Source organism: Egretta garzetta, unplaced genomic scaffold (assembly GCF_000687185.1).
Source record: "Egretta garzetta isolate BGI_Z169 unplaced genomic scaffold, ASM68718v1 scaffold322, whole genome shotgun sequence".
In the NCBI taxonomy this organism is placed as follows: domain Eukaryota; kingdom Metazoa; phylum Chordata; class Aves; order Pelecaniformes; family Ardeidae; genus Egretta; species Egretta garzetta.
Window position 1 is genome coordinate 1,329,126 of NW_009259044.1, and position 27,462 is coordinate 1,356,587.

The following is a 27,462-nucleotide window of genomic DNA, read 5'->3' on the forward strand; positions in this document are numbered from 1 at the left end:
GCCCACTGGACTTTATCCTTTTCCGTATTAAGGGGATGATGTTTCATATCTGAGGCAAGTGAGTGCATACTTTTGCCATAAAGTTCTAGAAATCTCATTGATTTATAAAAGCATTAAATATCTAAAATTAAGTAACTTTCAAGCTGAAACAAACATAAAGCTAAAAGCAGTATGACTTTTAAAGCCCTGCTTCAGAAAAGACGCATGAACAGATATATAATGCTTTAGTTAATGGTTGCTGCCATTTCTCTTACAAATTGTTCTTTAGGGTATTGTAACTCAGCTGTTTTTAAACCCATCACTCTGGAACCTTGCCTACAAAATGTCAGCACAAGTGCAAATTTTATTTCTTTAACAAAATAAAGGGTTTGGAGCAGTTAGGCTTTCTAAAATTTTATGGCAGTAAAATAAATTTTGCTACTTTTGCTTTGCCATAACAGGAACCATACTGTTCACCTTGTCCTGCCAGCAGGTAGAGACAAAAACCAAAACAGTTTAATTGGAAAAACATTGTGTGTTCTCACTTGCCTTTTTTCAAAAAGAGAAGCCCAATATCGAAGTGTAAATATACTGCTGTTATTGTCAGGCTGTGCTTCGGGCAGAGGGCACTGTCCCGTGAGGGTGGGTGGAGGGATGGTTGCTTTAGAAGAAAATTTCAGAACTTTGAAGCAAGACTTTGGTAACAGCTTATTAAAGGAGTTTAGTTTGAGTTGAGGTTGTCATGCCTACGGATTCAGGAGGGAAGCCGCACGTGACCAGTACATCTCTTACCAGATCTACTGTCTTGGAGTTCTTTAACATTCCCTCTCTCCAATCTGGCTTCTAAAGCTGGGTAATGCCAACCCATTCACCTTTTTTAATGTTTCCCTGAAGTTAAAGCCTTGACACATATTCTGGGCAGTAGTATGCAGTTTGTTCTGTAGTCAGGATATACTAAAATGGGGATTTCCTGTCTCACTGGTCGTGATGGCCAAGTGTTACTGTTGGTATTTTCGTATTTATATATATATAAAAATTATTTTTTAAAGGTTTAGGGAATAAACTTTCTTACGCATAGCTGCTTCTAGTGGAGCAAGTCACGTTTTAATAGCCTCTGCTTTCAGCTTGGATCTTTACAGAAGGCGGATTAGGTAATAGTTTGTGTAGAAAACATCTGTTTCTTAATAAGGATCTTGCCCTGTTGTTTTTTACGTTGTCCCTCTAACAAGAAAGTCCTTCAGTCTTTTAAAGACTTAAAAGTCTTTAAGTCCTTGTCGGATATTAGAGTTGCTGTGGTTTTAGCATGCTCATGTTCTGGATCCTTTGTTAGCTTAAGTTATTAGCCTTAGATAAGTGTTGTGGGATGGAAGGACTGCTTTCTATTGTCAGCACAATTTCTGAATCTCTGGACAAATTGTCTGGGTTAGAATTTAAGTTTTTTGGCTCCAGTGTTTGTTTAGACCTTTTCCTTGTCTGAGGAAAAGATGTTGTTAAAATAATTAAGCCTAGCATGTATAAAAAGAGAACCTTTCCACAAAATTGAATCGCTTGGGGTTTATTTAAGTTTTGGGTTGCTTAAATAAATTGGCATTTTACTTTGTTTGCTTACAAGAAAGTTACTGTCTATTGTAGGGAATCTTTTTCCATGTTTTCCACAGAAGACCAACTCTGAGGGTTTCCAAGAACAACAGCTCTCTACACTCTGTAGTTATTTGTTTTTACATCAAAGTGCATTTTGTGTGTCTAATTACTACATTATTAGTACACTTATCTTCCAGCCCCTTTAAAATTTTTCTTGTGGTATGTGTCTAATATGGAAAGACCTAATACATACATTTATTAGGGAATAATCCTTTTGGTCATTGTTTCTTGAGAGTGCATTGAGTTTGGTTTGCTGTTTTCAGGGGAAATTCCTCACTGTGATGCTGTGTGTTCTTGTAAATAAATTTATCCTGTGTTTCTTAGAACTCAAGAAACTTTTTTTGTATTTTGGTGCCAGAATCAGTGAAACTTGGTTCACTGGAACATGCAAACAGGATTTCAGTGCATTAGCTACAAGTCCAAGCCCTTTCTGTTCTTCCCAGTCATGCTGCAGGAAGCACTGAGCAGCTTTCCATGGATTTTGTGTTGTTGCTGATCTATTGCAAGACTAGCATTCAAAAATTAGGGCTAGTTTAGCTTGTGACCCTGGGAAGAAAGAGTGATTTGAGAAATAAGTTGTAATTTTCTGTAAAGTGTTTCTCCTTATGTGCATTTGTCTTTAAGGGGTGGGCAATAAATTAGTACCGTAGTGACCAGTGGATCACTCTGTCTATTACCTAACTTGTTTGGAGTCATGTGGCTGAACCCCTGGGGTCTGGTCACACATGCCATGATGTAATTTGAAGCAAGGTGTGCAAGTGCATTTGGCTTATCTTTATGTTCCTCCATCTAATGCAGCCCTTTTCAACAGCAGTAATGAAACAGCATTTCTCCGTCTGCTGAAGAATATAGATAGCTTGTATCTCTGTGATGGTCCTGGTAGTGTTAATAGTGATAGGCTAAATGAGATGAATATTCAATTTAGGTGGAAATCAAGTACGTGTTTTCTATTTTAACATTGCAACTTAATTAAGAAGCTAAAATTTTTATGGCCATCAGAATATCCTACTTGCATTCCAACTTCAAAAGGCTTAACAGTGCCTTGTTTACTAACTTTCCTTTCTCCTTTTACATTTTCAGTTTGCGGGCCAAATGTTGACATTCGCAATGATATCCATGAGCTGAAACGCCTGGAGAACTGTACGGTAATTGAGGGTTTCCTTCAAATTCTGCTCATCTCTAAAGCAGAGGATTACCGCAACTTCCGCTTCCCAAAGCTCACTGTCATAACTGACTATTTGCTGCTGTTCCGGGTGGCAGGCTTGGAAAGCCTCAGTGATCTCTTCCCCAACCTCACAGTCATTCGTGGGAGGAACCTATTCTACAACTATGCCTTGGTTATCTTTGAAATGACAAATCTTAAAGAGATTGGGCTTCACAATTTGAGGAACATAACCCGTGGGGCCATACGGATTGAGAAGAACTCTGACCTGTGTTACCTCTCCACGGTGGACTGGTCTCTCATCCTAGATGCAGTGTCCAATAACTACATCGTTGGGAATAAACCTCCAAAGGAATGTGGGGACTTGTGTCCAGGAACAATGGAAGAGAAGCCGTTGTGCGAGAAGACGTCTATTAACAATGAGTACAATTACCGCTGCTGGACCACCAACCACTGCCAGAAAAGTAAGATTTGAGTAGATTGTGTGGTTTTGTTACCTCTTTCTGAAGTAAAGGTTTAATTTTATGGTTTTATTTTAAGCTTTTTAGCAGCTTCAACTTTTATTCTAGTCCTGTGTTGTCCGCATAATGATTTACCCAGTTACCACACAAATAGATTCCTCCCCAACCACTAAAGGATCATCTCACTTGATTTAAAAAAAAAACAAACAACAACAAAACAAAATCCCGCAAACTCTCTGGGTTACTTCCCCATGGAAAAGATGCAAAGTAAGTGTAGAATTTAAAGCCATTATAGCAAAGCTGGAACCAGTTTTGCCTCCCTTGAGGACTTTGGCAGGAGGTGGCTGTTGAACACCATCTCCTCCTTGATGAAGTGATGTTACGTGTGTGCAAGAGTCATTGCTGTACTGAAGCTGTTAACTGGACTTTCTTCGACTTTGTTCTTTGCCTCCCTGGGCATGCGCCTTCAGAAACTCCTGTAATGGTAAATTCTGTATGTAAGAACTTTTTTACTGAAATCAGTTTTTACGGTACAGTCTGTAGTGTCAAAGAGTTAATGGTATCTTGACTTTTGGTGTGATTATCCTTGCCTGTTTTGTTCTTATCATCTGGCATGACGGGGTTTATGTCTTTCTGATAGCAAGTATTAGCAAAAACAAAACCTGATCTCTTCTCACTTTTTAAAAATAGAGTAAACAAATACATAGATTACTCAAATAACATGATTACATGGCAGGCTTTTTGAGTTCATCCTGTAACTTTACGAAAGCTGAGCCTTGGAGTATCAGTAGGGCTTAATTACAGGCAGTCGTCATTGGGAGAAACCATTCCTAAATTCCACTTGCAGTCTTGACCAAAGCTGCTATAATGATAGGAAACACAACAGTGTGAGAGAAAACGGGAACAGCCCTGTATTCAGGTTACCTTCATTTGGGGACGCTGTTTTTTCTTCATCAGTTGCTTGTGCAGTCCTCATGTTCAGTTAGAATTGAAGTGATGAAGGTACCTTGCAGGGCAGTTTCAGTCAACACGTGCCAAAAATATCTCTGAAATTTGTAGGGCTATGCTTTTATCAATAATTTTTACAGGAAATAAAGTTTGTTTTTTAAACAAAGAAAAGAAAACCCCTCAGCCTGTTACTGGGAAATTTTGTGGTTTGTCCAAGGTGAGGGAAGTAAGCCATGTTGTTTTCTTACTGTGCGTTGCTATGAGTCGTTAGGCTTCTGCAGGCCAAATTTATGTCTTCATTATAAGAGTGTAACTCAGTTATCTACAGAGGGTGACCTAACTGATTCCTGTGCAACCTCATTGCCTTTAGTGGTTTGAATGGATGTAACTGGAGTGTGTTTAATGAGATATAACAACTTACCTGCTTTCTGTTGTGTTCTCCGGCTATTTGGAATAGGCAAAAGTAATGTGCAACAAAAGCTTGTTGACTTCTAGGGGAATGTTAATATAGCATGGATCCAAAATGCACATGAGAAGAGATCTGTTCAAATAAAATGAAGTCATAGTTATACTGTGATGGCAGCACTTTTTTAAGGCGAGGGTGTAGGCAATGTTTTTCTTTCCCTGTATGCTTTCATCTTGCTTTTGTGGGAGATTGTAAAGAAGAAAGCAAGTATTGGAAAAGAGCCTTGAAAGGCTTGCTAAGAGCATTACACTGTGGAAAAACAGTGTAGGTTTAGAGTATCTTAGAAGGCGGAGCATATGAAGAAACAATCAAGTTCTAATCAATAAAAAGAGTGAGAGAGTTGGACCTATTTAATCTGTTTGTCATGATAAGCCACTGACTTTGAGGAAGAAGACTTTGAATTTGCCAGCCATTCATCTAAAAAAAAAACAAAAACAAAACCCCACCAAACCCACAACCCAAAAGTACTCCTGTTCTAAGAAAAACAAGGGAGGCATAAATGTGCAGTTGTTCAAAAGGAAGCTTTTTGTCTCTCCTGCTAGATTGCTTGGATGCTTTGGCAATGAACTCCTGATCTGGAGAGGACTCTTGCAGTACAAAATTACAGAAGACGTGAAAAAAAACAGAAGCAAGGACTTTTAAGTTACTGAGTTTTTCAATCTACGTTTTCCTAGCAGTAGAGATATGAGACCTATGTTATTTTCCAGGGAATATTTTTCTAGTGTAGTATCTAATTTAACCCTGACATTCTCCTTGTGCGTCACGGTAACGTTACACTGAAAATGCTGTCTATCACTCAGGGTTCCCTTATGCCTTTTTATTTTTCTTCGCTCTGGATCTGTGGAGGAGTGTATATTAAATCTCTTTGTCCTTGTTTAGGTTTTACGCTGAAAGATCTGAAGTTGGTGGGTAAATGTTGTGTGGGAACACTTAGTACTTTAAGTAGCTTGGCTTCTGTTTAGTTTTGCCGTCGAGTGGAAGTTGTTTTTTCCCTTCTTTTTCTTGTTCACAAACAAAGGAAGAACTCTGTGCTTCCTTCAATGTAACTTGTGCAGGAACAATGTTGAGGGTGGAGGGAGCAGAGAGGGAAGGATATGCTGTATTTGACTTGAAATAACCCATTGACATTTCTATAGTAGAACAAGCTACAAAGCAGCTGTAACTTTTAATTTCTTATTTTTTGAGGTTCAGCATAAAGCGTCAGAGGCTTCTCTGCCAGTTTTGTTGCCCTGGTTTCTGTGTAGTATACATTGCTTTACCTTCGAGTGCCCCAAGGCAGCAGCCTTACTAGTTTGCTTGCTTTGGAGCTGCGGCATGCTGTGTTGGGTTTGGCATGCTAGCATCTCTCTGACTTGCTCTTTTGGCATATCAAATGCCAGCTGTACTTCACTTGGGTTGCGTATCCACAGAGAAGAAACCCTCCAGATAAAAGGAGAGTACTGAAGTTATTTGCATCAGTGGTTGTGCTTTGGGGCACAGGTAGAGATGGAAAAGATAAAAATGGAGCGTCCAGACATACAAATAAGATTATGGCCTTTTGGTTTTTTTTTTCTGGCAGTTGTCACTGCTGGAAACGTTTATGGAAGCTGCCTGCATCTTGCTCAGCGATTGATGCGAGAACCAGAAAACCTGTTCCTGCTGTACCCCTTGACGGACTATTCTCTGATGACAAGCTTGCTTTGCCTGTCCATTGCTCTACTGTAAAGAAAACTTTCGTTGTTCTCTATATTCCTTTTGCTGGTGACTAATTTTTGAGGTCTGCTGCCTTAGTCACTATGCCTTTGTAAGGCTGCAGAAACCAAATGTAAATTACAACCTTGAGAGCCTGCCTGGAAGTTTAGGATCCCTTGTCTACCATAGCCTTTGTCTTGTTTTTTGAACAAGTCCAGCTAACGCTTCTTAAGACACTTTTGCTTTTGGGGCCATGAGAAATGAGTTAGGCAAACTGTTTATGTGAGAAAGTAACAGCAAAACTAGCTGTGGTCCATATATAAGATCTCTGGTGCATGGATTTTTTTTTTTTTTTTCCTTTTTAACTTCATTTCAATTATTCATCTGCACTTCCGCCCCCAGTTAAGGTTGGAGGTGCTCTCTGTCAAGTATTAGCTGAAACCCTTCTTTTCCTACTCAGATAAAAGAAAGGCTAGGGTTCTGGGGAGGACAGACTGTTAATACCTGCTATGAAGGGGTAACGTCTTCAACTGCAGCTTCTGTTTGAGAGGACGAGAGCAGAGTGGAAATCTGGGCCCTTCCTTTGTGAGGGAGCGAATTACAGTGCTGCACGAAGGGGGATGAAATAGCCATGCTTCTCATAAAAACAGTCAAGGTGAGTATCTGAAGTGCGTTAGGGACCTTTAGGATTAGATTTACCACTGGCATAAAAAACCCAAGTAGATTTAAATTGGCATTGCAGAGAGAACATGGATTAGGGCTGTAAGCATTCAGCACTTGTTTCAAAAGAGGCAAATTGGACATGAAAAACAATAGCTCACGTAGGCTGCGCTTCACAATACAACAGAAGAAAACTTTCAGCTTCCGAATGTGTGAAACCAAAGTCCACGGAAAAGGCATGTGAGGATTTGGAGACTGATAAAGAAGCAGATGGCAGCTAAGCACAAAATGTTTTTAATGAAAATGTATCCTTATTCCTTTTTGAATTGGTTTGACAGTGGCCTGAAAAGATACGGTGTATGTGGGGAATGAGGAACAGGAGGGAGAGAATGACAGTGAGTGGGAAGAGTGGTCCATATGTACCTTCCACTAAAATGTTTAAACATATGGAGACAGTAACATGATGTATTCTCACAAATATTCGGAATCTGCTCCTGTTTGTTTACATGGAGCTCAAAAGATAATGTAGTTGAGTGGTATCATTTGACATCGCTTCATTGACTTGTGCAGTACTTACCAGTGTACGCCATCTGGGGATCTGCTCCCTGTTGATTCAGCAGAGTAGTGGTGAAAACCACGTGCTGGGATTTTTTTTTTTTTCCCTTCTCTCCTTGGTTTCCCCCTCTGAGGAGTATTCACTATATTCCCCCATCCTCTAGAAATATTGAACATACATGAGCTATATAGACGTGAAAAGAGGGAGAAAGAAGTTAGGAGCCAGAGGTGCCAAATCAAATTGTACTTATTTTGCTCTAAATTACATCTGCATGCTTTTTTTCTGTTTGCTGCTTCATTTAAGGTTTTTTTGTGTTTTTTCTTAAAGCCTGAAAAAAAGTAGAAATTGTGTACATCAGCAGAGGACAACATGCTTTAAAAGTTTTACTCCTTCAGCAAGCAAATCTGATGTGGTGTAATGTTAAGTGAAGCTAGTCTGTATGATGCCAATCCTACCTCTGTTGGGTTAAAAAAAAAAGTATCATATAAACCTGAATATGTTTTTAAATGGACAGGTTGTTTGTCCGTTTGGTTGGTATGCAAACTCTCCAGCAAATAAACATCTTCTGAAAGGAACAAACAGAAGAGTAGGAAAAAAAAAAAATGTAAAAGGTGCAGTTGGTGTCACTGACTTAGAAAAGTCTGGAGCACGTTAAAAGATTTTTGTTAGTGTTTTCATTCTGAATGAAGTTTTTTCCCAACTTTTGTTCCTGTCCTGAGAAGCCTGCTCTTCAGCCAGAGGTTTCCCAGAATTTTTATTAAGGCTGTGAGAGCATATTTAATTAGTAAGCTGGAATGGCCGCAGAGCAGTTTAGGTCAATCTGCAGTTAATTACCGTAGCAGTGGTTTATATTCTGAGAAAAGGGCTAAAATTAAACAAATGTATACTTGCCATTTTTCTTTGTTCTGTTGGAAAATGCTATAACCTGGGAAGAATATCTTGGATCCTGCAGCCTGCACTAGTCACCAAAACCTAACTGCTGATGTTGAATACTCACCTTGGCTTCCTAGTTTCTTCTGGCACAAAGGTGTGTAGTGTTTTTGAGAGGACTTCAAATTTTGGAGTTTAGTTTAAAACACTTGATGCAATTTACTAGGTTCATCCATGACACTTTGCCATGGGTTAAAAAAAACCTTTTAAAAATCCTTTAAAAAATTCAGGCCTTTCCCTCACTTCTTGGAGTAAAGAATAATAAAAAAAAAAAGTTAGAAGTGTTCTTAGGGTTTTGAAAATACCGCGCGTCTTTTCTACTCATGTGTGTACACACACACTTTTCTCCTTACAAAACATCATGTTTTGCACTTGCTTTGACTTGCTTTGCCTTTGTCAGTCCAGAGGTGTGTTTTATGTTCGTTCACCAGGTGATATGTAGCCATATTCTAGTGACCACCCGTGCTACTGGAGAAATCTATTTTCTTTGGTATTGTTTCTGATAATGGGGAGGGGTCATCCATGCGTTGTGGAATGATACAGTAAATGTTGTCATGATTTCAGCAGAAGTACAGTACCTTGTAAGTGATAGATAGGGTGGTTAAACGTATATGCCCATTTATTCTGGGTAATATGAACGCTATTTTGCATAGAGAGCATTCTGATTTAAGAAGAATGAGGATTAGCAGTTCTGAAGTTAACCCCACAACAAACTTGCTCAAGCTAGGAAGTAGAGGTAGAGTTTTTTGTGCTTTATGTAAATTCATCTTATATCTGCAATTAATTGAGAGTGTGCTGTGATTGAAGGCTGCCTGGACAGAAAGCCCTTCTGGATCCACACTGTGCCTGTCTCTCCTGGCTTCAGATTTTTCCCTCATGAAATTTTGAAATCCTGAGTAATCTTTATTGCTACAACAGTATGGATTTACTTGAATTGTCTCATGCCAAGCAACTGCTTCACTGTCAGAAAAACAACTAGAAAAATATAACTGGAGATCACTTATAGGAAATAGTCATTCCCTCGGTTTATGGGTTGCATGTATGCCTCAGTTCAGTTTCTCTGATGCTGTGGTGAAGGGTGGGGAAGAAAAACAATGCCAGTCCTTCTTACAAGAAGATACAAAATCATCACTAAAGTGTCACGCGTACAGTGTGCAATCTTTTAATGTGTAGTGCTTGAAAAGAAGTCCTGGTCTAACCTCTCATTATATGGAGGCTCATGGGAGAAGGGAATGGACTTCGTAGCCCAAGGGGCTGTGGAGCAAGGCGGGGGGGAATAGGAAGATGATGTCTGTGATCACATTTCAGTGAGGGTTTCTAAGATGTTGCTTATTTATTTCAAACCTTTAAAAAAAAAAAAAAGTACTTTAAAACCTTGGTACCATCCTAAAGGTACTTTCAAAGGTACTAGATGTTACTGGTGTTTCAGAAGTTTGATAATCTGGTGGAAGCTAGGATTGGAAACAGAATGCTTTTGGTTTTACTTGCAACACTTCCGCTGTTCTTAGTACTTGCTGTCGCCCTAGAGGAGACTGAGGATGATGCGTTGTTTAGAGAATTATTTTTTTGTTTTACCTTGTGTACCATGTTAAATCTATGAAATTAAAAAAGCATCTAAACTTGAACCAAATCTTTGATTAACCTGCTTAATACAGACTTCCAGGCCCCATTGATATATATTAGACAAATGTTTGTTAATAGAGTAGCTAGTTGTATTGGATAGTTAATTACATGTAATGTAAGACTTTAATTTTATGATGAATTAGCAAAACCACTGGGAGCTGGGAATAGCTAGCGGCATTATAGGGAAAATGTCAAGGAAATGTCAAGTGTAAAACCAGAAGAAAGCTGTGTTTTTGCTGTGTTCTTGCAAATGTCGCAGGGACAAGGCAAACTCAGCCTGGCCTTGCATTTTCCGCAGTTCTCTGTCCATGGCTCTTATCCACGCAAGGAGTCTGGCTTGTTGTGGGTTGGTAGCTTTCCTGGGGATTTCTGTTTTGACAGTTAATGCTTGTATGGATTCTAACGAGGGATGAACTTGAGCCGCAGTCTTTTTATCTTGGTAGGGGCCCTAAAAAGATCTGTCTTCCACCCAGCTGGCTGTTTCCTTGCATTGTACAGAAATACATCTTTGACGATGACTGATCTGCAATTGAATTTGGCTGAAATGGGCTGAAGGAGGTTCGGAGTTGGGCGTGTGGGTGAACTTGCTGAACTTGCCAGCCTACTTTAAGAAGCAAAGGTAAAGCTTAGGTTCAACCCTGGATAGGAATCATGCCCTCTAAAAGTTTTGAATAGTAGGCACCATTTTCCTTTTTTTCCTTCCCCAAACACACATGAATGTAGGAATGAATTGTCCTTAAGCATTTTCATAAATTGTTTTCATGTGGCAAACAAGTTTTTCAGTGTTAAAACAGTGATGAAACAGCCTTTGTTTAGCCTTCCTTCCCACTAATAGTGTGATTTCCTTCTCAAGTCTGTTTATGGCTCTGAGAATTAACTTGTAATAAAAAGATGCTTGGATAATAGTATGTTAATACAGATTGTTGAATTGTCTTTTTCTTCTGAGGTGAACTCAGCCTGGTTCGGTTGTTGACTGTCTCTTCCTCCCCCTCCCCGGCACAGTTTTCAGCATTTGGAATGGAATGTGCATGTGCTATCAGCTGAGCGCTAAAAATGACATAGCAAGTAGTTTGCCCACCATAAAATGGTAAGGGTCTGAGATGCCCATAACCTGGGTTTTTTAAAGCTAGAAACTGTATGCCATTCTCTCAATTTTTTTTTTTTTGTTTTGTTTTGTTTACTGTTTCTTGCTGGGCAAAGTGAACTTGTAGTTACCTGCCCAAAGCGTAGTTCTCTATGCCCTGGCTAATTATTAAATGCATTTGTGTAGCCCTTGACAATGTAGGGGGAGAATGAATTCAGCACATGACTTGAGGATCCCTCTTGGAAAGGCTGGTGGTTTTTGGAATTTGGTTGCTGATTTGCATGTTCAGGGGGATTTGAGAGGCAAATCTCAAAGTTCTCGTTGTTGCTAGTTAAAGTTCAGCTTACGCTCTTAGGTGGATCAAACTGCTAGTTTGTACACCAGTGTGACCTTCCCGAAGTGTTTTTCCCTTGTTGCAACATATTGGGTTTATAGGTGCTTAACTGTTCCCTTTTTAATAAACAGTGCTCCGTAGCTGTTGAGACTCATCTCTTCCCAGCATACTCATCGTCCCTCCATTAATGGCTTCGCTACCTTTCTACTACTGCAACTCAGTTGAGGGGTCTATTTCTCCTTTTTTTTTTTTCTTTTTTTCTTCTGGTTGATGTGTGAGCGATATATGTGGATGATTAAAGGTAATAGTTTTGGGAAATTATGCCATTTAGGAAGCATGTTTGAATTGTTGAGCGCGCAGAGAAAGTCTTTTATATCGGTGCAGGCCTTGGGAGGAGGAGATGTTTTGCTATGTATAGAAACTTCCCGTATAGGATGGCAAGGGAAGGTTGCAGGGGGATTGCCTGTCTCTTTAAGTGGGTTTATAATTGGCTGGGAATTTTTGTCAGCTTAGTCACTGCAGCATTCAGCGGATGAGGGAAAAAAACCACAGGCCCCAACCCTTACGGGCCATGGATAGGCTCTGTCATCCCAAAGGAATGCATGTGAACAAAACACTTTGTGCGGTGCAACCGTTGGCCTAAACAGTATTGCATTCTTAAAGCAGGCTCTGAGTCACATGGAGCAGATGGATTGTTTCACTAAAATGGAAGTTATGTATCACTGAGCACTCGGATCGGGCTTTTAAGTGTGGTTCGAATAGGTCACGATATGTGAGTGTGATGAAGGGGAGTAAAGGTAAAAAAAAAAAAAATCAGCTCCCTGTTCTGTGGTTGAAATAGTTTCTGTGGTGTGGCATTAAAAATGTAGGAAAGCCTTTCGCTTTGTTAATTACTGGGCTGGCACAGAGGTCTAAAGATTTCTCTCTAGATTTCAGACAAGCATGGTCTTAATTCTGAGGCGCTTGGTGCTCATCTGGGAAGCTTCGTGCTACCCAAACTAATCCAAAGAAACCCCTCTTTTGTATGGGGAGGGAGGAGGGAGAAAGATCCCAAACCAGCCCTATTGGCTCTTCTCGCAATTAAACCGGCTGCTCAGCTCTTCTTCCCCCACCCTGCCCAGCCTTTTGCCCCAAAATCTATCTTCAAGCCGTTCTCTCTAGTGTGCACAGCGTATTGATTAGTGAGGGAGCAGCTCTGTCTCTGTGGGTGGCTTTACCCTTTATTTGGCTTTATCTCTTCCCTTGAAGGGATTTGAAAGGATCTGATAGGAGCGTTGCCAGTCTCCAGCCTTCAAAGCGTGCAGAGGAGGAGCTGTGACTTCTGGCTAAACAAATTCAGAGCTGTTGAGTGATTTTTATTTTTATTTTTTTTTCCCCCCTCCTGTTTCATGGGGAATCCTCTTTAAAGAGCGGTCTAGGATTTAACGGAAAACCCGGCCTCCAGTTGGTCGATACTGACAACTGCTGTCATTTGGCAGGCTGTTCCTGTTTGGAGGGGAGCAAGTTTGGAGGTCTTAATCTGGTTATCACTAAGGCAGGTGTTTCAGAATTAGTGCCTCCCCATGTAGTATTAATTGAATCTTAAATCATTACAACACAAAGGAGAAGCATTGACTAAATTCCCTTCCATCTCTGGAGCTTTCCTCTTGAAGGCAGCACATGAATAGGAACTCTCTCTTAGGGAAGATGCTTTACTTTTTAAGTGCTTGATGAAGGCTGTTTGGCAGAATCGGAATTGACTGGTCCACGTGAAACACTACATGCAGAACTGAAATTGCAGTGAGTCACTGTTTGCTCTGTCTTTTGTGATCTGAGAGTCTGGGATAAAATACTGCAGTGGGTGTTACAGATAAAACCCAGTATGCAAATCCTTAATTCAGACATGAAGCGTTCTTCCTCTTCCACTCACTGCAGTTGTTTGTCTGTGTGCATCCATTTCTCTTCTGTAGAAGAGAAATTTAAATAATCAGTAATACCTTGCTCCAAAAAATGGGGAGTGGTGGCAGGGAAAACAAACACCCCTTCCAGCAAACTAGCTGTAGAGTTTGTTCAGTTCAAGGGCTGGTTTAGGATCAAGTTGTTTACAGGAGAATATAAGTAATTGGAATGTATCTTACAGATGGAAAAATTAATATCCTTCCTAGGCAAAGGTTTTATTCCTTTCTACCCTTAGGAAGCTTCTTGGTATGGTTAGAATTGTCTGCACGTGGCAGATGGTCTTTTTAGGAGAAAAGTGAAATATAGGTAAGAGAGAGTGAGAGGGTATTTTTGGAGGAGGGGATGCGGTGGAAATCTTCCGGTATGGCAGTGCCTGGTGGGAGTGGTGTGCCACTGGGATCTGTGGTGGTTGCAGGTCCCAGCCTCTAGCTCCTTGTGACTTGAGAACTGGACTGCCTGGTCGAAAAGGAACCCTTTGCTCTGTGAACTGGCATTGTTTTAATCATACTCGGGTCTGTGTACTGTACCTGGGGTGTGTTGTTAGGGCTCTGGATACAGTGTCCACATGTTTCCCGGTTAGATAAATTCAACGTTGTGCAGGTAGTACCTGAAAACTTTAAGCTGTGAAGCTTCCTTGCTTTTTTTTGTCTACTTACTAAATATTTATTACAATGGTAGCTGGCTTGGCCTGAGGGAGGAGGAGGAAATATTAACAACACGGGGCTTACCAGTCACCATAAGTGGTGCAGAGCTCTTTGCAGATCCTCCAAGAGAGGTACTTTGCTTACATTAAGCATGCTTAATAAACAATATCTGTAATAAGGTTACTTCCATGAAATTGTATAACAAGAAATAAAAACGTTTGCTTTTCTCTATCTGCTGAGTGGGCTGCATGATCTGACCTGTATGCGAGGGTGCTGCCTGGACAAAGAATGTCATGAGCAAGTGGACAGCTATTTTGCAATGTTATCCTACTCATTCTTCTAGTATCCAGGAGACATTGGAATTGGTGCAAATAACTCTGTGCCATGCCTGGTTAAACACAATGCCTTAAAGCAGGAGTTAAACCCCACCCCCTACCCCCCCAAACCGACGACATCCCCACCCCCAAATCTTAGTCGTAAAGGCTGAAGGAAAAGGAGTTTCCTCCTAGTTTGTGATCCCAGCAACAGCAAGTGTGGCAGTAACTTGCCTGGGTTCTCGCAAGCCATACTCCTTTCTTCCTTCTAAGACCTCTGCCTTCTTCTGTCCTCCCCTTCCAATACGCATTTGAGAAACTGTGAGCCTTCCCCTTGCCCGCTTGGTCCCTTATCGCTGTTCTCTGCAGCAGCACAGGAATGATGTGCCTGTCTGTTTCATTCTGCTGCTGCTTGGTAAACTAATGAGCAGAGGCACTGCAGCTGCCAGGAGGAATTCCTTTCCAGCAGTTTTGCGAGAAAAGTCAGCAGGATTAGGGCCTGGTTAAAACTTGATGTTTCAGCAAATCTGCTATGCAAACCATTTGGGTGAGGGAGAGAGCAACCAGAGTGGCAACCAACTTCGCTTGAGGCAGAAACGAACTGTGGGAACAAGAAGGAGACAGTCTTGTTCTCCGTAAACTATAGTGCTGCTTAGAGCATTTTGGTGTGCTTGAGTACGTGTATATATATATACATACACACACACGCTTTCCTGCAACAACACCCCAAGTTACTGTCTGTTCTGGCTTAGAGGAAACAATTAATTCAAAAGCCTTTTTTAATAGCCTTTTGAGCTGCTCTGATGTTTTGCTGTTTGGATGTGCCTGCTTGTGCCAGATCGTGCACTGGATCTCACTGTTCTGGGGCACCTACTTAGTTATCTATCCAGGCAGGGAGCATTGGGGCACCTCCCATGTATTTAAAAATAGAAATAAACATCTCATGCTCGCTCTTCCTTCCTTGATTAAATTTATAGGGTTTGTGTTGGGCTTGTTTTGGTTTGTGTGGGTGAGTGGGTGTGTCTTGTGGATGAAAAAGTAATTGCAGGAGAGCTAGAGTCAAAGCAACATGTTTCTACACTAGTTTGGAAGTCATGAGGTCCTTGGTCATTTTACTTTCTGGGGTCAGTTTACATGAAGGTTCCGCTTTCTATGCTTTTAAGACTTACTTTTTTTTTGTTTTGGTTCCCAGTGACTGTCTAGTGAAATGCAGCTGCTGTGGGAGGTTGCAGTCACAGCAGTGAGAGGGAATCTCCTGGGTAGTTTGGGCCATTGCCATGAAGCATTTGAAGTATCTGGAGAGAGACCTTGAACCGTATTGCCTAGAGGAGCGGGTACGGAAGGTAGATCTCATCGTACTGTTGGAAAGACAGTCTGCAATGATAATTGAAGAGGTGTAGTGATTGTAGTAACCAGTAGAGTCTACAGATGTGATTATAGCAATGTGTTCTTGAGTAAAATTAGGTGAAACAGGTATTGAACTCTTTTTTTTTGTTTTTTTTTGTTTTGTTTTCTTGCTAAGTGCTTTGTTGTACAGTAATTTTTTTCCATTCTTGTGAAGCAGGTGTGGTTTAACCAACCTATGTGCTTCAGCAATGAACACTTACTGTTGTACGTAATATGTGGAAAACAAGATTAGTAGAAGTAATAAAAACACAGTGTTTGTGCTGCTGCAGATGTGAGAGCTAATGGGACACCCAGAGGCAAGTGATGAACCAGTTAAACAGGGCCCAGGCACTCTGGTTTAGCAAGCCGTTCTATTCTGAACACAAGCAATGGATGCAAGTTAGACAGTGATTGCAAACTTGTTTGACTTTGCCTCAGTGCTTCCTGAGCCAAGCTGCCTTAATTATGTGAGGGAATTGCTTCTCAAAATGACTTCCAGATAAAACATTATCTGGACTTGGATGACGCTTACATCTGTAGCAGTTCTGTCTCCAGGTGAGGAAAGTATTCCAGAGGGTCTGTCCTATGTGCATTTCCTTTGGAAGACCTCTACTGACATGTTTTAGTCTGTTTTCTTACTACCTATTGTGTAGGACCAGGCAAGAAAATAGTAGCTGCAGAGAAAAATATTCTGGGCCAGATGGTCTGCTTTCTAGCACATGTTATAGAGGGTTGTTTGATTTATCTTCAGCACTGCGTTTTGTGAATTGGAGCTGTAGAAAGCCTCCAGAGTAGAGTAATGGTTCAAAACCTTCAAATTCTGCCCTGTCAGGTAACTTTTAAATGATACATCACTCTGAGAAACTTGTTGCTTCCTGTCAAGACAAAGGAAATGCTGATCTCCAGTTAGCTGATGTGAAAGGCCTTTGCAGATACTGATAAAACGCAAAGAGCGCAAGCTGTCTTCAGAGAGGTTGCTTCTGTGGACTACTGCCTAACTGAAATGCCAAAGAAGCAGTTTTTCATGTTACTATGCACAAGCTTTTTCTTACATCCCTTCCCGCTGCTATTTTGGGCTGTGCCTTGGGTGGACACACTGTTTGGTAGCTGGAGTCACAACGGTGCACACATCGGCAGTTTCGGGTGAAGTGTAGACAGAGATGAGTTTGTAGAGGTCTGTCCTCATGAAGTGAACTTGAATTATGGAAGCATTTCTTGTTCCTGTCCTCTCTGGACATTGTGCCAAAACCAGTTTGCAAACCAGGGCTTCTAAATTAATGCTAAGTATTTCTCTGTGAATGCATCATGTTGTATCTTGCTCCATCCTAGGACAATATTGATAAAATAAAAGGCATCCTCCAGTCTATAGGAAAGATATTTGTATATATCAATGTTCTGTCATTGACAGAACTGTGCTGCAGCCTTGCCACTGATCTTGTGTCGTGTTTCCTACTCCTTGTATAATCAGTGGGATTTTTTTATATGAAGCAGTGGGGTCATACTGTAACATAATATTTGGGTGTTATGAATATTTCCTGGGAGAGAGGCTCAGCTCTTTCTGGTTATGGTAATTAAAAAAAAAAAAAAAAGAAAAAGCAAAAAGTGGTGAAATTTGGGTTTTTCAGTGAGATACTTGATTGATAGATTATTTATCTTCAGAAATGTTCTGGTCCACAGCTCTCTGATGGGCGGTGTGACAGCTCAAATGTAAGGTGCCTGGAGCCAGTAGTCCTGTTCGAAAATCTAGGCCAGAGGATTTTGCCAAGTGTAAACAGTGTCTCATGGTGTCAAAAACAACCGAACAATTTTAGTTCATTAATATAATTTACTTGAAGACAGACAGTGCACTTGACATGGCTGTTTATACCCAGGCTCTCATGCCATTCGTATACCTGATGATTTTTAAATTGGTTGGCTTAGAGCAGGCCAACCAAAAGTGGCTTAATTAATCTATAGTAGTAATTCCTAGATTGTCCAATTACACTCGATTTATTTATTTAAGCAGGCATCTTAAAACTAATCTTCCAGTTGACTTCAACAGGAGTTTCATTGGGCCTTTCTGTTGCTTTTTTCTTTTTATAAGCCTCAAAGGCATGGAGCCTTTGATTATTGCAGCTATTTCTGCAGATCTTTTTGGGGGGGAAAAAAAAAAACCAAACCAAAACAGCTTAACTGTGGAAATGGGTCCGGTTCAACTCCCGGTGGAGCCAGCCAGTGGGTATATACTGCAGTTTCACTGTGTTCAGTGGTGGAAGCTCCAAACCCAACATCTGGATCTTGATGATCTGCCCTGGGAGCAGAGAGAGGTGGGAAAGATACTGCCTTTGCGTCCCAGTGTGGGGCAATCTCTTCAGCAATGCTGCTGCTCTGTCAAGAGGCATACCTTTCCGGAGTTGCCCGCCTCCCCCCCGCCCCAAGCAGCCAGAATAATTCAGTTTTGGGGGAAAGCAGTCATTGGCAATGACTTTTAACAGCTGATGTGTCTTGTCGGTGGAGAGCTTTTCCTCTCTCCCTTTGCCTTTTCTTCCACCTCCCACGTCTGCCCGGCTAGAGTCAGAACAGCACCTGAGCCGAGTCTGTCTTGTGCTGCATTTTGCAAATATGTGATGCAAATGGAGAGTTGTTGCAGGCTCTCTTCCTATATGTAAAATTCCCTCTCATTTTATGGAATTGAGAGCAATTTCACCCTGTGTGTGGGTCACGTGGCAGTAATTGGGCTTATGGAATCTCCCCAGTCCTGTGTGTTCCCCCGGGTTTGTTGTTGTCAGACCTCATTTTACCCCCCACGCCCTTCATCCTCTTTTGTTAATCCATGAGTTTTGGGAATGTCTGAACAGTGTTTATTGCTTTTATTGTTTGGGTGGGAAGATGGCCATGGAGCTTTGATTGTTTTATGGCAGGAGAAAGGCGTTGTGGAACCCCAGGCACTTTATTTTTCTTTAACCCCAACAAGGAGTACAGAGGAGTAACCAGCAGTTTAATTCTAGGAAAAGAATCTTGCTGGTTATAGCCATGTTATAGGACATGATTTACTCAAGTCCAAGAATCAACCAGAAAATAAATTTAATTACTTCCTAATATGTGTTGTTAAAGCATGGATGAGTCCGTACTTTGAATGAGTTTCGGAGGTACTAGTGAGAGGGCACGTAGACTTCAGTTTTAATGGTAGGTGCTGGGTGTCAGTGCTTTCTCTGATAACAACGTTTTTCAGAACTGTACTGGCACAACAGATTGCTCTGCATGCCTGTAGCTTGCTGTGTAAGTTAAGTTGGGACCTCGGCTTGTTTTGTCATGCCTCATTTGGAAAGTTTTGATTTGGGAAGGGAGAAAATAATGCTGCCTGCTTTTAAGCATCTAAACCAAAAGTGCAGAAAGCTGGCGTGGCTAATTTTGATAAGAAGCCTTGTATATTTTACTTCAAGGAATAACTTAGTTTTATCTTGTTTTATCTTTCAAAAGCTCGATCATTAGATGATTGGTATCATTAAAATATCAACAGACTGTCTAGACTTGCCTTGCTGTATTTTTATGTGCTTGGGGGTTTTGTTGTTGTTGTTTTTTGGAAATACACCTTTCTGCAAGATGAAGCCCTGTCTACCAGCAAATTTGATACGTATTTAATGTATTAGCTTTAGAAAGATGCTGAGCCATGCTCCTTATGCTCTATGTTCTTGAATCTTTCCTGTGGGTAAAGAGAAAAAATATTTAATAATTTACCGTGTTCCCAACAGTTTATAAATAAATGTTTGCAGACACTTTGTGTCTGTGTTAATTTATATGCTAAACGTTGTTGATAATGATTTGAAACATGTCAGCCTGTTTGATATTTAATGTTTTCTGTACACAGAAATTTACATAGTTATGGGTTTAAAATTGTAGTGACTCCCTGGTAAGGGAAGTAAGGTAATTTTTTACTGTTCTTCTCCACATAAAATACTTGGAATAATCCCCAAACTGATTTTTTTTTGTTCCCCTTTCAGTATTCTTAAATGTTTAAATATATTACAGTATTTAGATTAATCTAAACTAGTTCTTGTGTATCTGAATTTTAAAGGCCTTTCCCCATGTTCTGGTTGATGCGTTGTGTCTGCTCTGCATTATGTTTCTGTGTGTGGGTAGCTATTTTAAATGATCTTGCACTTCAGGATGTTCAGCTGGGCTCAGTTTATATCTCTGTCCTGTGCTTGCTTTATGGGAAAGTCACTGAAGTTGCAGTGTCCCATCTGTCTGATAAGGAGGATACTCTTACTTAACGTGAGTATTGTGGTGCACGAATTAATGTTTGTGAGTGGTTGTAGGTACCTTTCAAATACAACATAAAGAATTGATGAGCATCTTGCTTGGAAATCTTGTTAAATGCTTTTTTGTTACTATATAACCCTATTTTCTTATACTGCACTGGGCCAGCTATGTGAATCACTGTATTACAGTCATGCTACTTCTGGAAAATAAATCTGTTTGGGTCGGTATGCTAGAGTTTTTTTGGAAGCACATGTAAAGCACATTAAGCAAAGGAGACTTATATTCATCTCTTGAGTATAAAGATCCAACAGGACAGTTTACAGATTTTTCTTCCAGCATGCTTCTTAGAGTTGAGGTATTGTAGAGGAAGGAAATAAACACAAGAAGACTTCTCTGTTATTTTTATAACTCCCTGTACTTTCATTTATCTACACATACACCTAAGGAAAGAACAGCATACATTAAGTTTTTTGGAGTGAAGGAACAAAAGTAGTCTTTCTAGATAATATTCTGATTACCTTAATCTTTATCATATTAATTCGTATTGCTCTGTCACTACTGGTGGAGAAGTAGCTAATGTGAACTATTTGCTCCAGAAAGCCTGATTTTTGTAATTTTTAAAAAAAATTTCTTAAAATGCATCTCAGCAAGAGGCTGTTACCTGTTAGCAGGTAATGGAACACCGTATGAATCAAACTCTAGCTCTTCTAAAAGGTTGAAAACAAGTGAAGCATCTTAATTCATTCATGATCCAGGTCTGTTAGGAGATGATCTGTTTTACTTAATGCTATCTGCATTAAAAGTGAGACAAATTTCAGACCCTTTTCTCATCTCTAAGCCCAGTCTAGTTAGGCATAAAATATATGAAAGCAGTGTGAATCTAGAATTGCATGGTCAAGGTGAATGGCAAGGTGAAACCAATTATCTGCTAAAATGTTGGTGCAGGTATGTCTTTGGGAATGTGAACTGCTGTTCTGATGTTTGGTAAGAAGCCTGCAATGTGTATGCATCCTGACACTGCTTCTTCCTCCTTGCGAGGGGAAATAGATGTTTAAAAAACAACACCTGCCATGACTGCCCCAAAAACCCCCACAAATGAACCTTCTTCTTTCTTGAATTTTTGAATTTGTAGTTGAAAGCTTTCCATTTTTTGAGTTTTATTAACAGTGGTATAAAAGCTGTTTGTCTCCTTTTAGTATCTTTATCCAACCAAGTTCAGTTATGAAGAAATAGCGTGTATTTGGCCGAGGAAAATAGGTCAATTCTATACTTAAAGTGTTTCTTTAAGTGGTAGTTAGTGGGTAGCCTGCAGAACGGAAGAGTGACTTACTTCTGTTGTTTCTTAAATGTGTCAGCCATGCCACAGTCCTGCAGTGCCTGCCTTCTGTCTGATCTGCCGTCCTCACTGAGAGAGGCCACTCCAGACAGCACAGAAAAAGCATCATTTGACATGAAATGACAAATTTGGCCCAGGTATTACTCAGGAATGTATTATGAGTAAGGTTTTGGTGCATATTCATTTTCGTTTTAAAGAAGCAAAACAATGCTCATACATGTTTTGTTTTGTTTTTTTTTTACAGTCAGCTCTAGTCACCTGGTACCTAGGAGCATCCTTTTGTAGTCCTCTAGCAGCATGACTATTCTCTGGGATGTAGAAGAATTGGGAAAGGTTTTCCTGTAATAAAATACGCCTTTAGCAAGCAAAAACATTACTGAGAGGGGATTTTGTTTGTTTTAAACGGAGCAGTTTCCCTGGGGAATAACTGGTTTGTGGGTAGGAAATACAGAAATTTGAACAATGTGGTGGGAGAATGGTGGAAAGACAGAGATCTCTGTACATTTCTGAGAGTGAGTGTTACCAAACTTCTTCCTGTAGGATCCTTTCTCAGAAAATACGGTATGGCATGAAAAGGTAAAGTCAACCAGAATGAGGGAGGCTTAGATCTACGTGTCAGGGAAAACGTCCTGATTCTGAGAAGCATTTGGCTGTGGCATAATGCCATTGGGGGGAACAGGAGGAAATTTATGCTCATGTATGGGGAAAATGAGATACAGAATACTTAAGTGACTTGATCAGATCACATGCCTATGACAGTAATAGCGGAAGGAGAATCACATGCTGCTCGTCTGGTAATCCAGCTAGAAGGCTGTGCTTTGCCAGCTTAGTAGCAATGACAAGGGCATGGCCTTCTGTGAGAGCTCCCTCCAGGAATTTTCTATACCTGTGGATTTGTAAACTGAAAAAACTTTGCTGTGCATCTCATTTATGTGTAATTACAGTCTACAGACTAACATGAGAAGGTGGCATGGGTTTGTTTTTCTTGCTCCTTTATTCACCTGCTAGAATTGGGGATTTACTGACACGTGAGTGAATAAGTGAGCATTTCGTTTGTTGAAACTAGAAGAAAGATGCAGTAAACTTTTAATTCTAAAGAAGCTTATGTCTTTCAAATAAGTTCTCCGGGGAGTCATCTCTGTATACTGCATTGACTGAGAAAGACTGACTTGGTCAGGTTACATCTGTAGAAACAAACATGTTTTCCAGGACCCTAGGTATAATTCATAGTGCTTTGTTTACAAAGGCTCTTTTCCCTGCGAGTTGGCTGGAGCGCTGTTAAGTGGTCTCTTTGCTCCGTTTGGATTCCCTGTAGCTGGGTCTGTACGGCTGGAACGCACATCGCTTTTGTGTGGCTCATAATCCACTGTCTGAGCATCATCCTTTAGTTAACTCACAAAGAAAGCTGGCGTTAGCTATGCAGCAGATGAGTTCAGCTGGCAAAATTTTTATCAATGCAATGAAAGTGAATCCGAACAAGTAGAGAAACAATGGGCTTTTTATGCAGCTCATAGGTGGCAAACAGGTCTTTGGTTTGCTGTGGCTTGCAGGTGAGGCATCAGATTGCTCTTCCTGTGTTGTAGCTTGGGATTTTCTTCTTGTCTGACACACCTGGACTCGCCTCTTTGGTCTAGGGGTGGGTGTTCTGCCAAAGTCTGGGGCTGGGCAGTATTGAACCTGTGACCTGCAAAAGTTTACTCAGTAACTTTGTCCCTATTTCACATGGAAGACTGTCCTGGAAATGCCCAAGGGAAAGAAGAGGGGTTGGAGGTGGCTGGTTGTTGAAAGCAGTTAAGTTCTAGTAAAAACTGGGTCAATTTGAGAATTACTGGCACAGTTCTGTGAATTTATTCATTTCATTTGGCTTGTTTCACTTTTTGGATGCAACTTACAGGAAAGGAAAACTCTGGATAGTGAGGAAGAAACTATTTTACTATTTTAGTTGCTCTTTCTTCCTCTAAATTGAGTAGGGTAGCGTTACCATTTCCATGCACCAGCAACGTGAAGGTTGCAAACTTCTTTAGGCAATACTTACAGAACTGTACACAAGCCTACTAAATTCCCCTCGTCTTCCTGCCAAAAATAGTAAACCTTTAAAAATACGCGAAGCATTCCAAAGCTTGTGAGTACCAATGTGCTGCGTTACGAAGTTTTTGCATTTTAAGAGTACCGTTTTAGGTGCACTGTGGGCGTATTTGTGGTGTTGTACTGCAGGCGTGCTACCTTGGGCTGCTACCATGTCAGATCTTGTAAGCGAGGGAGGGTCAGGCCTAGTCAGTTCTGGAAGGGAGAACTTCAAAGAAGGCTTAAATGGTGGAAGAACTCAACTGATTGAAATGGGTGTTCTATTTTTAATTACTGATGCTGCAGCTTAGTACTGGAGGCATTGTTGTATTCCAAATGGCATCTTTTTGACTGAGTGTTCAGCGGAGATTTTCACTGCTTGAATCAGCACTTACTGAAGGTACCTTTTCTCTAGAATTATACAAGCTAAGTATAAGTATTCCAGAGGATGCAACTATTTGATGTTTTTCCTTGCTTTTTCAATTTAATACTGTCATCATGGCTTTGTAGACTTAACTGTGATGTACTATTAATCACTTTCAGAGCAGCTGCTATGTTGCTCCCAAGAAGTGAGTGAAAACAGTGATACGGTTTGCAAAGCATGGTGGGCTGTTTTGAAATGAAAAGCACTTAATAAACATTATTTAGATCAGACAGTCTTTTTACTAAGTATGTGAGCTCTGTGCTACAGGATGATGAGACAAGAATTTAGGATTAGAATGATAGTTCTGCGGTGAAAACATAAAACGCAACAATTTAATGCGTTCTTACGTGAGGAACATGTTAAAATTCTGCAGATTACCTTTGCACTTTAAAAAAAGTCATTTCAAATCAAGCATATAAAAAGAAAAAAAAATAGCCATGCTTATATGCATTTAAGTAGAAGTTGTTTGAAGTATTTGGATTTCAGATTTGCACGAAAACAATACATTCTTTCAGACAATTAAATATTTTACAAATTAGTCATACTTAACCTGGTAATTTTTTGAAGTAAACATAAAAGCATTTATTGAGCTAAAAGAGTCTTTTGTTGCTTCAGTGCTAATCCACATTAGTTCTTCTGATTCATCTACCCCTAGTTGCCTTTAAAATGTCTTGAGCTTTGAAATGCACAAAGAAGTTTCATCCTTGTAGTTGGGAGCAATTTTATATTTAAAAATAAAAAAAGCATTGTTTTTTCAACTTTGCCACACCCACCACAAGATAAATTCCTTAATTTTGTGCTGGGTTGCAGCGTAATCACAGGGAAGTGTGCTCCAGCAGCTGCATGCATTCAGTTGCTGTTTGTGACCACACCTACGTAAGTCAGTGTTGAATGTGAATTTTTGGGATTGTGTTGGAAGTAAAACTTCATCTGGGCATTATCTTTATTTATAACAGATGCTGAAATAGCAAAAGCTGCAAACCTCTCTTGCTACATGCAAATCTACATTTAAGCACCAGTGCAATGACGTACAAGATTAGAAATATTAAAAAAGTAAGGCAAAGCGCTTCAAGTTTGTAAGAGTAAGGACGTGTAGTGTTATATCTCTATTTGAGGAATCATGACCTAATCTTACTCATAAGTATCAAACGCAGAAGGAAAATATGCTTTCCTTGTGTGTGCCACTTCAGCACCTGCAAAAAGATGACACTTACTTCCTTTAAAACAAAACCATCTCTACCAGAAAGGCTGCTTGGTGGCACTCGGTGTTGATTTAGGGTCTTGTTGACATACTTCTCTACCAGTGTAAGTTTGAAACAATAGTGAAAATACTTTAGGCCTGTGACTACTTAAATTTGGAATCAAAATGAAAGCCATACTTGCATAATTACCTCTTCATTGAAGCTGATGTTTCTCCCCAGAGCTGGGCAGGAGGACATGAGCTGACGGTTCCCAGTGTGGGGCTGGGGAGGGTTTCTCATCTGTTGTGTGGAGTCAGGCTGACACACCGAAAATCCTTTGGCTGTTCCCACTGTGAAGAAAACCTTCAAAAAGTCAGTGGGGAAACTAAAACCTGTGGAGTTGGAAAAAAGTCTTGAAGTGTGGGTGGGGTTTTTTGTTTGTGTTTGGGTTTTTTGGGGTGTGTGTTTGGTTTTTTCCCCCTTGGGTCCCAGTTTGAATTTGAGGGATCTTGTCTTAAATGGAGCCACAGTTGTTAATGATCGCGGAAGAAGAGTGAATGTTCAGTCTTGGGTTGGTAGAACATCTGATGACTCTCTAGTTGGATCTCAGAATATAAGACTTGTATGAGGGTTACTGCAGTGGCAATTAAATTAGTATTTCATTGGTATTAAAGGAAGATACCTTGAAGATGTCAACCATCAATCCCAAGCACAGCTGTACAGAAATAGCTATGCTTTTTTTTTTTTTTAATTATTTTTTAAAATTTCCCTCTCTCAGTAGCACGGCTGGCTTAAATGCTTCCTTGCCCTCTACCAGCCTCTGTGCTGGTACAATTGTTTATGGGCTCGAGCAGTGACTGAGAGCAGAGACCTCCATCTGGGTTAAAAATAACTTGGTCCCAAAAAATAAACTGTATTTTTAACCTGGATCAAGTTTCCTGATCCAGAACACTGTGCAGCCTTGCAAGCACTTGTAGCAACACAAGTGTGAAGGTGCTGCAGGGGTCCTTGGGTGCAACTGAGGCAGTTTAAGCCAGGTTTTGCATTATACCCCAAGTGCAGTAGGCTTGGCAAGCAGATATGGAAACCAACTTCTGCTGTTCCCCAAGGTTGCAGCGGAGGGACGTGCTTTGTGGGTGGCTAGGCCCTTTTTGACTCTTAAGCGTTCTGTTAACGAATAGCATGTTTTATATTGTCATTTAGCCAATAAGGCATATTTTTCAGCAATAATAATTGTAAAAAATTCCATCTCTTTTAATACTGAAGTATTTTAGTGGAATGGCTTGGGGAGCATCTGGCATGTGACGGGAGAGAGATACAGTAAAATCTGGAGGCTCACGAAGTGTAGTTTTACACGTGGTACTTGGTGGGTCTCTGCTGAAAAGGTAGGGTGGTTTTCAAGGCCTATCAAGTGGGAACAGAATACCATACCTTTTAGAGATGTCGAAGGGCTGCCAGTGATATGTGTGTCACTCAGTGGAGACCTTTGGTGTAAGTGCGTGTCATCCGCTTGATGCGATGTGCCAGTTGATGAGTTGTCTGTCTATTGTCTCCCGTCACCCACCCTTGGTGGCCTCTTTTTTCCATGTCTTCTACTCCCTAGGAAAAAATCTATTGAGCCATCTTCTAGCCCCAGCAGTGTTATAGAAACAACCCAGGTCTGTTGGACTTGCTTTTAGCAGGTAAGAATTTGAATTTTTCTGAAGGAAAAATGTATAATTTTCAATTCTAGCAAAAGGAAAAGTCTTCCTTACCTTACACTTGAAGAAAAAAAGAAGATGATGTAGTTGCTAAAGAGTGAGCCGCATCCTGCCTTTCACGTGTAAATTCTGCTAGAAGGCTCAGTCTTCTGAATGTGGATCTTAATTTCGGGCTTCTCTGTGGTACGGCTTAAATCTGTATCCTTTTTCAGGGTGTGGGGAGGAGGGTGGAGGTGCACGCCATGGCTCTGTAGGGTTTTGCTCTCATGCTCTTGAAAATGCACCCTGTTGAGACAACTGAGTCTGCCTTGGGTCAGTCTTCCTGCCTGCCCTCTTGGAACTTTGCTTCTGCCTGGATATTGGGATGGAGGGCTGGATGTTGGGAAGTTGGGATCATCTCACAGCTTAGCCATCAGCGTTTTAGAAACAATGGGTCCGTTTATGATGGAGCATTGGGGTTTCTTTTTTGGGGGGAGAGGAAGTTAGTGTATGTGAGGGTGTTCTTTTTGTTATTTGGTTTTCAGTTTGGTGGGTTTTTTTTAGAACTGTGTTTTTTAAAAGTGTTAGAAATGGAAAGTGGGGTGAAACAGGTTTCTTTTGTTTTTTCCTTGCACTTAACAAAACTCCTTTAGCATGGTAAATCTACTTTCAGTTCAGTTAGGGATCCAGCAATGGGATGCCTTGGTTCCTAATATGGTAGATACTACATATGCTTCCT

General features: G+C 40.5%; 1 protein-coding gene across 1 annotated transcript in view; it reads left to right on the plus strand.

Moving 5' to 3' along the window:
• Nucleotides 1-966: 966 nt before the first annotated feature.
• Nucleotides 967-27,462, plus strand: part of IGF1R (insulin like growth factor 1 receptor) — a 160,909-nt gene continuing 134,413 nt past the window's right edge. The window contains exons 1-2 of the mRNA XM_009635027.2: nucleotides 967-982; nucleotides 2,701-3,246. Coding sequence (XP_009633322.1) covers nucleotides 967-982; nucleotides 2,701-3,246 — 562 coding nt within the window. The remainder of the gene's footprint in view (nucleotides 983-2,700; nucleotides 3,247-27,462) is intronic.